The 13516-nt window shown below is 36.9% G+C and overlaps 1 protein-coding gene across 16 annotated transcripts in view; it reads right to left on the bottom strand.

Moving 5' to 3' along the window:
- LOC100680429 (protein unc-79 homolog) overlaps positions 1 to 13516 on the bottom strand; it is a 2400004-nt gene that overhangs the window by 2067320 nt on the left and 319168 nt on the right. For all 16 annotated transcript variants that reach the window (XR_004345182.1, XR_004345183.1, XR_004345184.1 and 13 more), the window contains one exon: positions 7843 to 8075. Coding sequence is in view for 11 of the 16 variants with exons in the window: in XM_031923950.1 (XP_031779810.1) it covers positions 7843 to 8075 (233 nt within the window). In the remaining 5 variants the exon portion in view is untranslated. The remainder of the gene's footprint in view (positions 1 to 7842; positions 8076 to 13516) is intronic.

The raw sequence follows: 13516 nt of genomic DNA, 5'->3' as shown, positions 1-13516 counted from the left end.
TAACATGTTAATCAAATGAAGGCATTTTTTTCTAAAATGAATAGAATTTCCTAAAATAATTTTTTCTAAATTGCTTATAAATGGTCTAACTCTATGGTACTTAGTTAAAGCATCTACATTATAACATCTTTATGGGGAAAATTTTTTATTTATACTCGATAATAAAAAAAAAATAACCATGGTATGGCGTTTTTAATTACGAAATTGACCAACCGATGCTGAGTGTTTCTACCAGGGTCATTAAATTTTAAATAAAGATTTCTATTTTTAATTCATTCTTTAATATAGAGCTTACAGGATACATATATAACGAATTCGTTCTCCGTAATGAAAATAACACAAATGAATATTACGGATCTATTACGAATAAAAAAAAAATAAATTGGATATGTTATTACTTAAATCTAAAGATGATGAGGAACTTAATTTTAAATTGGGAGTTGAAATTGAAGTGACCCCTGTTAAAAATAAATACATATTTTTTGTATGTATCTTTAGTACGAACTAAAGATACATACAAAAAATATGTATTTATTTTTAACAGGGATGGGTAATTTACAGGAAAATGGTATATATAACCATATAACTATATGATTATTATAACTCTATATAACTATATAAATATTTTTGTATTTATATTATTTATATTAAATTAATTATTATATATTTAATTTTTAGAAAATATTTTCTTATTGAAAGTTGTAATGGGGTTCACTTTCGGGGGAAAACTCGGTGATATTCAACTGGATCACAATCTCTCGGTGCGACGGAGAACTCTCTCAACGTCCGTGATTTACCCGCGTTACAACGCAGCTCGTCGCTAGAGCTGCTTCGTGAACGTCATGTTCGCACGTGTGCTACCTCTCCGCACTCTCCTGTGCGGAGCCGGCTTCTCAGTTTTGCGTTGCAACCGCTTGATGCAACGCCCGCGGAGGCGGCGGTATTCGCGATGAGGACGTAGGGAACGGGAGAGAACAAGCCGGGAAAATAAATCTAATTCCGATTAAAATCAAATAAAATAATGATATATTGTGCGGCCAATGTTTTCTCTATACAAACGTGCGCCGAGTCACCTCAATGTCGACTCGGCGTGGAGAGTATCCCGCGAAGCTTACGCGCGCGAACGAGAAGGCCGTTACTCGGTGCCGCTGCACCAAGTAGCAAAGCTGTAGCAGCTGCTACCGCTGACGCGATACAGAAAAAAGGCTCCGCCCTCCTTACTCGCAGTCGCCGTTCTCGGTAGGCGTGCACCACACACTCATACACACTCTGCGCCGGTGGTGTTGTTGGCTCACTCACTGGAGCCGACGCCCTCTCGTCTGGCCGCTGATCGACAGACCGGGTCGTCCTTGCTTCTCGTAACTGGAGTTGACTTGGACGTCTTCTTCTCGCGATCTCACACACACTCTCACTCTCTCGCACGGTATCGGTCGTCGCTCGATGCCGTCAGTCTCACACATGAGAGCTGACGCGTTCGCACCTATGGCCGGAAGCTATCTCCTTGTCTGACGGACCGCAACTTATACGCGAGGCCCCGAATCTTGCCTCGCGCTTGCGCAACGTCACGTTTCAACGATGGGCGAATCTACCCTATTTCGCACCTCGTTACAAAGTAAATAACAAAGATCAAAATAAAGTTATTAATGACGTTCCATTACATCTTATTGATCTTTTACAATGATCTGAAATATTTATCAATGAGGTAAACTATTTATACAAAACATATAGATACGTTAAAAATTAATTCTAACGTTATTTTTAATATTATTTTACAAATTTTTCTCTTTAGGATAGCAAGAATCAAGATGAACAAAAAATTAATTGAACACCTCGTTATCTATTCCTGTAAAATTTACATATATATCAGTTCAACATCATCTCTTTTATCATATCGAATTTTTTAATTTAGAAAATGATAAAGATCAAGAAAGAGAAGAATGGAACGTATCCAGAACCGTCGTGAAAAACGGCGCAAAGGACATTTAAAAACGGAAGTTCGTTGTTATATAATATATAGGAAGATATATAGCAAGAATTATAAAGTTTATATAATTCTTGTAATGTATATACTTTTTACTTACTACAGGATATACAAAATTTATGTATGATTTTTGTAAAAAAAAATTATTTGAAAAAGTGTTGATCATATAAATGTGCATATAAATGGCGAATTTATGAATGTCAAATCTGCTCAAAAAAATATAAATATAAACAATATTTGACGACTCACATGCGAGCGCATAGTATCAATAAAAGTACAAATGTTTAATTTGTCTGAAAAGGTTTACGGATAAAAGTAATCATAATTGACATACTAAAATACATGTTTAATTTAAGCATGGTTTGTTAATGCTATAACAACATGTTAATGCGTAATACATATGATTATATGTGTATTACACGTGTAATACACATATAATCATATGTATTACGCATGCATATTGATTGCCTTAAGAAATATAAGCGCTTTCCGAAAGACCCTGAATTATTTTAAAATTATAAAAATAATATTGTAAAATTTCTTGTATCTCTAGTTATTAATAAGGAGGTAAGTCAACAATTTTCTCTACTTCATATTAAACGTGTCACCCAAATATGTGTGTGTGAGTGTATGTTTGTGTATATATTTCTTAAGAATGTCGCAATGGCTTAGATCGCTAGCAACATGGTTGATGTCAAGCTTTATCTTGTATCTCCTGTTATCTTGTAACTCCGATAGTACTGTAATTATTCACAATTCTGACATCCAGGGGTATTGTTTGTGCAAATACTAGTCTTCAGCATTTTTGCGCACTTAAGACATGGAGAACTGTTATTGCATTTGTCACCGTTGTATCCAAGCTTCCATAATTGTGACATGGTTTTATATTTATTGATTGATATACTTTGCAGTTTTGGTATATAACAAAAATCATGCTTTTGTTCTGTAAAAAATCTGTATATGTCAGCAGGAAACTGCGTTATTACTGGGGCCAAGATTAAAGTTAATACTACTAAGTTATTACTCCGTTAGTACTTTGGCCAATATTAAAAATTTCCCCCATACACACACACACACACATATTACATATTAGGAGTTTGTCCGAGGTGATTACGTAACGCTTCCTTAAATTTACAGAAGGACGGAAGAACTTTTAGACTACGGAGTAAAGAGTTCTAGAGTCGAGCCCCCTGCCCACTAAGAAAACCGCTGCCAATTCATAATATATCTATATATCTGCTTGATAATGAATGAGGTGGTTTTTGATACATAATTTAATATAAGTTTTGGATGGTTCATTGTCTAAAAGTTTGCGGACCCCTCTGTTTTTTTATGATAGAATATGAACACTGTCGTTAATTTTTTTTCACAGAAATTCACGCATGTTTACATGTGTTCCTAACGGACCTAACCATCAAAACCGTAGGTTATTCATTAGATAGGTCGCTCGCGCAATTTTCAAGAAAACGATTTTTACATTTTAGCTCTTTAGTTGAAAACCGCTTGACGAAATCGTTTAAAATTTCAGCAGCAGATAGCTTTTTTTATGGTGAATCACCGAATAAAATTTTGAAGCATTTGACTACATTGTTTTAGAGATATAAAAACCAAAAATATTTTCAAAAAAAATTGAAACCTTGATATCTTACGAACCATAGGGATTTGAAAGCTGTACAATAAACTTAGCCAAAATACATAAAATATCTACTTTTTTCCAAAATCTCAAGTGCAATAAGGCTTTTTTGCGTCCGTAATCAAGGCACAAAAAAAACTCATTTTTTTCAGTTTTTGATTTATTACTGAAAAAATAAGCTGACAAATCACTTGAAATTTTAATGGAATATAGTTTGACATGTGACCCATCAACATAATTTTTTCTGCGAGGTTATAACGTTTAGTTTCAGAGATATCAATTAAAAAAAAAATTACCGTTTTCATTTTATCTGACGAACAAAGCGGTCGATCTCGAGAACCAAACAAGGAAAAGTAGGTAATTTTATTATTTTATAAATGTTTTATAGTATATTTATATGCATTATAGCTGAATTGTTTGTAACAATGGGATGATTAAAAATGCGAAATAATGTTTTTCAAAAATCAAAAAATGGCCATAAAAAGAATATAGTTGAGAAAATAAAAACTAACTGTTTTTCCCGAATTCAGAATCCAAAAATACATATGCATGTCAAATTTTATTGATATTGACGGAGTAGTTCCAGAAATATTACGGCATACACCCACACATATTCATCAATACGGACATTTTCCAAAAACACTTGATTTGAACTTCTAACACACCAAAAATTATTTTCTAGAAGTTTTGAAGAAACTCAAAATTTTACTATTACAAAGCTTCCTCTAGGAGGAAGCAATATAACCCCTTGTCAGTGCTTGATGCTAGAACAGAGAGCTCCCTAGTATTCAGCTTGTTAGAGGTCCGTGATTGATTGTTGTGAAAAAGAGCCGCGAGACATGGAGGCTACTGCATGTTGATTGCCTTATACAAAAGTAACTCAACAAAATACTCCCTTTTCTCCTCGATAGTCATCCAGCCCAATCTTTTACGATATGAGGCGATATTTTCATACTTCTGAACACCACAAACATATTTTCTGCAAGCGCTTTGGAGCCTCTGTAACCTCGCAAGATGCTCGATTTGTCAACGTAGAAAACCAAACAGTAATTCAGGTGAGGTACTGCCAACACACAAACTAAGTGCTTGCGCAGTTCTTCGGTGGTACGCGAGCTATAAAATCATGGGCTGTACAGAACTCGATTCATCTCTTTGGTAACGGCATCTACCTACGGCTTCCATAGGTCAACTTGGAATCCATGACTAGACCGAAAAATTTGACTGTGTCTAAAAAGGCATGTATTTTCCACTCTACATCTCAACGCCAGGCCAGTCAAGTCCTTTGATAATGTTTATTCTGTGATCAGAGCATCAAATTATTGCTTTTGTCTTGCCGACATTGCTGCAGACCCGCTTTTAACGTTTTTCTCTGTCACAATTAGTTTTTATTTGATTTGTTCTCTTTTTCGCTGTTTATTTTTATTTCAATTTTCCAAGTCCAGAGAGGTAATGACAACTTTATACAAAACAAAAAGCAACAAATGATTATAGAGAATAACAGAAAACAACGGAAGAAAACAGAAGAAAACAAAAAAAAATTAGTAAATTTTTCGCCATAGAATGGCTATAAATTAGATTCTATAGCACTTAGAAACCTCACTAAAAAACAAAATTAAAGGTTTATTTCTCTATTTTAATAATCTGCAATGGATTTTCGTCCTGATTCTTTTCTTACTAAATCCTGAAGAGAAGCAATCCAAAAATGGTAAAAAATCTAGGTTTTGGGGAGATTTTCGACCTAAAATGACTGTAACTTGGATTATATAACACCTAGAAACTGCTTTAACGAACAAAATTAAAGATTCATTCTTCTAATTTAATAATCCGTAATAAATTTTAGTCGTAAGTTTCTCCACAAAAAAATCTAAAAAACGATGTTTTAGACGCATTTTAAAAAGACTTCCCATATTGGTAGACTTCCGTTGATATTTTTCCATGGAAGTACATGACACGTAGCGCTATTATACAAGACACACACCTGGCATCGCAGTTACGAAGAGATAGGTATTCATTACCCGTAACGCCACGATTATTTATAAGTCAAGCTTAAATTAAGTATGTGTATCGAAAACTCGTACACGCATCGTAAGGTTAGGTCAGGCATCTACGCTGTCACTTTGTTTCACGCACCCCAGATTCGCCGTATACTAATATTCCAGAATCAGCAGGTTTCAAGCAGCAAACTGGCCTTAAATAACTCACTCTTGATAGCAGATTTCTAGCTAGAAACCTGTTGTAAAGGTCACATTAATAGCAGGTTTTCAGCTAATTTCATGCTAAATTTTAATAGGTCTCGCATATTACTCGCTGAAAATCCGTTGAGATTTTTACCAGGGTTGATAAAACTACAAAGTTTCAGGAAAAAATACAAATGTTTTAGGGAGTTATCGCAGTATAGTATATTGTGTAACAAGAGCGTAAATTAGGCTTTTTTAGGCCGAGTATGGAGTTTGCAGTACAAGTCAAGGCGAGGGCTTTTACGAGCCGCAGGCGAGTACTGCAACAACACGAGGCCAAAAAGCCTACCTAGCCCTTGGTCCACACCATATTTTTTGTAACACAAGTATGGATTTTTGCATTTTATTAGCATATTGAGTGGGATATATATGTGTGGACCAAGGGCTAGGTAGGCTTTTTGGCCTCGTGTTGTTGCAGTACTCGCCTGCGGCTCGTAAAAGCCCTCGCCTTGACTTGTACTGCAAACTCCATACTCCATTTATAATATTTATAAATATTTATAAATATTATCCAAAAAAATTTCCGAAAAATTTTAGCGGGCGTTTTTAATTTTTTTTTGCCCGCCGGTCTGAAAAATGTTACTTTAGTCCCGCTAAATAGGTCGGAAACACGCAAAAATCGTGCTTGTGTTACGAAAACCATTTTTTGGCACATACGAACATGCATACATACATTTTTCAGAAATCACTTTTCCTGACCCGGGAATCTCAAAAACATTGATATCCATCCAAATATTTGACATCAAATTTGTTACCATTACAAAGCTTTCTCTTGGAGAAAGCAAAAAGGACTAGAAAAGTTAATAGAAACTAATGTTTGGTATTAACTACTGACTTTAATTGTTTTCCGTATTAATATTTATTGACTCCTGTTGATTCTAATTGATTTAGAATAAGCATATAATTCGTTGATGATTTAATATATTGACTATTTTCAGGAGGGTGCATAGGAACTCAGACAGGAGAGAGTTTCAGCAATGGGACAAAAATATAGAGTTAGACATGGTACAGGTAAATAGGATTAAGCACTACTCTCACGCAGAGGTGGTGGAAGAACCCCGCCTACTGAACCTACAACCTACTTGGCTGTAGACGATAATGAATGTGAAAACAAAATAATAAGAGATGTTCTGCCACATTATGCGAGATTGAGCCATACTATGCAATACCATACCAAACCTTGCTTCAAATTAAAAAAAAATCAAGAAAAATATTTTTAATCCTCAAAATCTAATATTGTGCCTGACTGTTTCATACTATGCCATACTGTGCCACACTGTGCTAAACTTTGCTAAATTGTGCGCTGTATCTAAAATGGCATGAGTATAGCACAATGTGGCACAGTTTGGCATAATATGATACAGCTTGGTACGATTTGATACAGTTTGACATAGTTTGGTATAATCTAGTACAGCTAATTATTTTCAACAGGGTATAAAATATTCTTGTTTGACTAAATTAAGAGATTTAAATAAACTATATAACTATTTTATTAATGTATGCGCGTATGTAAAGCGTAAAAGAGCATTTGACGAACTAATTATAAATAGCTATGACTATGAATATGAAATGCTTTTTCTGACTGATTAAGCACGAGTGAATGTCAAAAGCAATCTGTCCTACGCTGAATATAGTTAAGATTCGTATCCAATTATTAGGTAGGAGAAAATATTTTCGATACATTTTCCACCCCCGTATACTAAAAAAATCATTCGATATACGTATGAAAAGTTGATTCCCTTCTTGTGAGGTTTTTACCTTAGCTTTGCTCGGGTAACAAACCTCACTTGTGTTATATGTATGATATTTAAGTGCTGCATGATAAAACTTTGGCACTGAACAACAATACTTTGAAAATCGAGGTGTCCCGTTATATCTTATAATATGTTAAACAGCAGAAATGCATAATTAAGATCGTAACAAGGTTCAAAACGCTCTTTTATGTAACCATCTTTTGAAACTTCTGTAAATTTAATGTTAATAATATATACCTTGTTTTCGCAGTTTAGAGATACTTGTTGCATTGGATGAAGTATGTCATAAAACATTTGATTTGGATTTTCTCTGTGTATTTCATTAGCACATTCAATACATAAATATAATGGAGGTGGTGAATCTGTAGCATATGTGATTGATATGGAGTGACTATAACAAACTTTTGTAGCTTCAGCATTACCAGCATTTGGACAATCATCGCGTTGACATACGAATGCTGAAAAGTCATCTGCAAATTATATATAATATATTTTTTTTTAAATATTTAATACATAATTTATTAACTAAAAAGTATATAAATTATAAATCTTAAGACTAATACACAAGAACAATGTTTTTCTGCACTGTTGACATTGTATTATCAAGGGGCGCGATAGCGCCGCACGGGCAAGAAAGGACGAAGTTCCATTCAGGACAGGGCGACCCTATATGCTTTCAAATTGGATTTTTTAACCTCAAACAAAAATCTCGATTGCATTTAAATCATGAGTATTGCGTGTATGCGCAATCTGTAGGTATCTATTTGAAATATATCAACCTGATCTTTCATCTTTGGAAAGATTCATCTGAAAATATTACGTTATTAACTTGTTATTATATTGTAAGTTAAAAATTTGCTGGGTGAATTTCTTTTCGTCAAAGTTTCTTCTTCCAATAATTTTTCTCCCCCGGTCACGTGACATTATACGCCAATGATTCCCTGGTAGCAGCGTTGCCGAGAAAGTACCTTAAGGCTATCAAGATTTTTTAAATCTGCCGAGTTTTCAGATTAGAAATTAGATGAAAACTCCGATAAATCGGACATGATTTCTAGAGGAAATATCGGTAGAATTTTTTCCCCACCATGATTTGTTCATGTAACCTTGTGTCAATGATCCTGCTCTGCATTCACATTGTTTAAAAATGTTTATAAATTAATAAATATATGCCGTAATGATTCATCTAGAATGTTTATAAAAGGGTACATATAATTTTTAAGGTGCCCATGGAGAATGTGAAGCCTGTACTGTAAGGCACTTTCGCGCCGTTGCGAGAGTCCGCGCTGAGCGGCACGGCCGCGAGCGCTCGAGTTCCCCCTCTCCGCGGCGGCTTCGGCGCTGCTTCGCGCGCGCGGTTAAAAGGAGCGGCAGCTCGCGCGGAGCGAAACTCGCTATCCGGTGACCGAACGGAATGGACGGCAGCAGCCCCGGACACGCTCCCAGAATCTGGAAGGCCGATAAGCACCGGACTCACTTTCTGTGTTAATGGGTCTGGAAGGCCGATAGGCCCCGGACTCACCTCGTGCGCTAACGAGTCTGAAAGGCCGATAGGCCCCAGACTCACCTCGTGCGTTAACGAGTCTGGAAGGCTTTAGCGCCGGACTTCGTTACCAAGAGGCGCATCTGGCGGCTTATAGCCCCGGATACGAACCCAACAACCTCGAGCTCGCCCACTTACGACGCGTTTAGGCCCAACAAATTTCAATAAAGAAAAAAAAACTTTGAAAACGACGAGAACCCTCTTTATTTAGGGAGCCCTCCAAGGATCCTCTTCCAGAAAGCCGCCATCAATCCCTTCACCACTAATAATCGGCAATTGGCTATCGCGGCATATCGAGTCGGTTACCCTGGCGAACTCGCTTCCCGGAGAAATTACTCGACGGCGTAAGGAACCGAAGCTGGAGGGCCTCTCAAGGTCGCAGAGAGAAATTCCCGGCTTCGATAACTCGCGGGATAATCTAGATAATTCGAACACAATTCGGTTGAGCGAAAGTTCCCGAATCGTGCTCGGACCGTGCCCTTTCCCCTCTCCGGTAACCGCGCACCTAGCCGCCGCAACAGTAAGGCCTCTCTCTGAGGTCCGCGCTTCGAAAATAAAGATGAGGCCAAACGCGAGTCGTTATCAGTTTTCGGCAAACAGCCATGCCTGCCAGAACACGGAAGCCCCAACATCGCTCGGAGGTGCAGTGCTTTAAGCGGAATCATCGTAGGACGAGGCAGCAACGTAGACGGGCGCGTGCGGAGATTACCCGTGATCGCACACTCGTCTTCGTGCCCGTAACATCGCCCGACGCAGCCCACGAAGACTCGCCTACCGTACAAGTCCGCAGCATGGTCGTGGTGGTAGATCCCGTCAAGGCCTCGCCTTCGGTCGAGCTACCACCCGAAATTATTGGTTTTGAGGTGCCAAGGCCAACATCTCCGCTTCCGACGCCTGAGGAAGTCTTTAAGACGATCCCGGACGTCGACACGGGGTGCATAACCTTGTGCGCTTCCCCCGGCGAGGACGAATCTGAGGAACCAGAGCCGATAGGGATAACGCGTACGCAAACCCGGCCCAATATCATCGTGCCTCCCGCTCGGGCACCTTTAGCGGAGACACCTCGAATTACTCGTTTTAAAAAGCCGCAATCGAACAACACGCCGCAGAGGGACTCGCGTATCATCAACCAGGCCAAGAGGAGGGTGCTCCTTGTTTCCCGGGGCACTAAGCTAAAAATCATCCAGGCGCACGAGTTGCCTGCGCCCCCAATAAAGAGAAAGCGCTAAAACTACCCTTCGATTAAAACAATCAGCCCTTTTCAGGGCTACCAACAAATAACGTAGAAAAACTTCTCGTTTTTTCCTCCTACCGACCGTCTAACTCGTATCAAGTGGTAACCTAACTCTACACATGCATGCACTTATTTATGAGAGTATGTACAAGCATGCTGTACTGACTGACTTTGTGTTGTTCAAGTGCAATTACTATTTGAAAAATGTCATCGATGTGCTCAAAGTCTCTAGGTTTGCACAGATATTTTAATCTCATCAGTATGCGAGCTCGGTTACTGTTAACCACCAAATCTCTCATAATCATGGTAAATCTATATTGAAGTTGGATGTTTGTTCCTTTGCATAGAGACTTACTAAATTATTTAGAAACAGACTGCTAAAATGCTCTCTACAGAGAGCTAAAATTTTGCATCTTAATTTGTGTTAGCATATTAAAACAATATATTACGTTGAATTTATTGTAGCTAATATGAATTCGACTTTCATGTATAGACGCACCTGTAATTTTTTTGCCGCAAAAGCCATAAGTTTCAGGGTGAAAAGCCGAACCAATACAGTAAAGTATAAACTGAGATTGCAGTCTGTTTCTAAATAATTTAGTTAGTCTCTATGCAAAGGAACAAACATCCAACTTCAATATAGATTTACCATGATTATGAGAGATTTGGTGGTTGACAATAACTGGCTCGCATACTGATGAGGTTAAAATATCTGTGCAAACTTCATCATTGGAGACTTTGAGAACGTCGATAACACTTTTTATACAGTAATTGCACTTGAATAACACAAAGTCAGTCAGTACGGCATGCTTCTACATACTTTCATATATGAGAGTATGCATGCGTAGGGTTAGGTTGCCACTTTTAACGCGTACTTTGAAAATTATATATCTCCTTTCAAAAAACATTCTAGATGAATTATTAATTAGGCTATATATTCATCATTTAACATCGACTGAAACTGTGTGAGAACTGTTGTTCTGGTCTGCTATGCTATTCTGCTATGCTATTCTGCTATGTAATATAGCAGACAGCCTCTAATATACGCGTCGTACTTCTAGTATGCCTGACGCCTGTGCCTGGCCTGAACCGTACGCGCATGCGCAAACAATTAAGAGAACTTCTGCTACTCGGGTTTCATCGTAGAAATCACGCATACTTCTTAACAGATTCTTATCGGCCATTTGCTACCAAGGTTACAGCAGTTATAATCTACTTTACTAACATTCATCTGCTACTTGGTGACACGCGATTGTATTATTATATTTTTATTACGTACATACATATAATAATGCTATACGATTATATGTGCGATGGCATCAATGTCTAAAGCAATAGTAGCTTATTGTCTACCGAATAGATCAAGATTTCAAGAAGAATATACTTTGTAAAATATGTGAAATCTTACTGAAAAACTTTTTTTAAAAATAAAATCCTTAGTAAGAAAAAGTAGTCAAATCTAGAAATATAAAAATGTCAAATATATGTTTTTTTTTTGCTATATGCATTTAGATATATTTTGGGAAAGCTGATTTTAACATTAAAAACATTTACTTGACATTTTTATATTTATAAAAAATGGTGAAATGTTTATTAGATTTTAGTTATTATGCACGTAATAAAAAGAAATTATTAACACAAGTCATAGGTTTAGAATTATGAAAATGTCAGCACTATATCGTTCGAAAATCCGCTTCCCCGCCAAATGGCGGGGAAAGATAGGTGAGGTATGTCTCTCTTGGCTGTTAGATTCAGAATTCGCAAAAGCCTCAATTTCACCGGGCTTGTATATATATTATTATTGTATATATATATATATATATATATATATATTATTGTATATATATATATATATATATATATATATATATATATATATATATATATATACACTAGGGGGTTTCCCCTGCTCGCTACGCCAACCCGCCGATTTCTATTTTTAATTTATAAATAACTATACAAATAATTAACAAGGATGCTTTATCTTTAATAGATCTATATCTTATCTTTAATTAAATATAAATTACACACATAAAATTCACCATATTCTTACAATTTATTTGTGATCGATTTGAATCTAAATCTGAGGTTAGACTCTTACTTTATTTTTATCTGTATTCTTGATTTCCGACTCTAACTTAGTTTCTGTCTTACTGATTTTATGTCATACTATAGGGATATGAAGTCGTCCTTTTACGCTGCCCGTATGCCTAGGAGCACGGGGGGGGGGGGGGGGGGGTGGCAGAACCTGCGTCAACGTTTTGCTGGCATCGGATGGCGGTGAAGTCGTTCACCCTGCCGTTCGCTTGCAGATGATAAGCGACCATTTGCAGGTGAGTCGTACTGGTCAATCAACTAAGCTATTAAAAAAGGTAGGACTCGAATTGCCGACCTTGATCGGTGGTGACGCGCCGCGATATGCTAAAATAGAATGTGAAAAATTTGTATCTAATTGTTACATTCTTCTGTCTTACAAAAAATACTCAAAATGCTTTACTTTTCAAAGTGTAAAATTACATACTCCTTAAAAATGGTGGGGAAGTAGAGGGGAAGTGGAGGGAAGTAAACGGGTTAGTGGAGGAAAGTAAACGGGTTAGTGGAGGGCCAACAGAGGGTACGGAGGGGTGGTAGAGGGAGGTAAAGGGGGGGTGGAGGTAAGTGGAGGAGGAAAGTTTAATCAATATAACATTATTTATAAACAATTTAACGTTATTAAGTGAAGGGGAAGTCAAGGGGTAGCTAGAGGGGTTGGTGGATGGGTAGGTGGAGGGAAGTGGTGGGATGGTAAAGGGGGGGTGGAGGGGAGTGGAGAAAGGGATTTTGAGTCTTTACATAACGTAAATTTTGAAACAATTTTGAGTTATTCAGTGGAGGGGGTGGAGGAAAGGTGGGACGAGGTAAAGGGGATTTTAAATTAAAATCAAGCTTAGAACTATATAATATATATATATATATATATATATATATATATATATATATATATATATATATATATATATATATATATATATATATAATCTGTGAAATCGAAGATATACAAATTTTAATTTCTGTCTTAACTGTATATATATGTTCTATATGCTGTACCTGACTCCCAAAAAAAATTTCAGCGCGATTCTTTCATTTGGCTTCGTGTT

This window comes from Nasonia vitripennis, assembly GCF_009193385.2.
Source record: "Nasonia vitripennis strain AsymCx chromosome 2 unlocalized genomic scaffold, Nvit_psr_1.1 chr2_random0002, whole genome shotgun sequence".
NCBI classification, from domain to species: Eukaryota; Metazoa; Arthropoda; class Insecta; order Hymenoptera; family Pteromalidae; genus Nasonia; species Nasonia vitripennis.
Note: the sequence above shows the minus strand (reverse complement) of the source record. Positions and strands in the feature narration are given on the sequence as shown.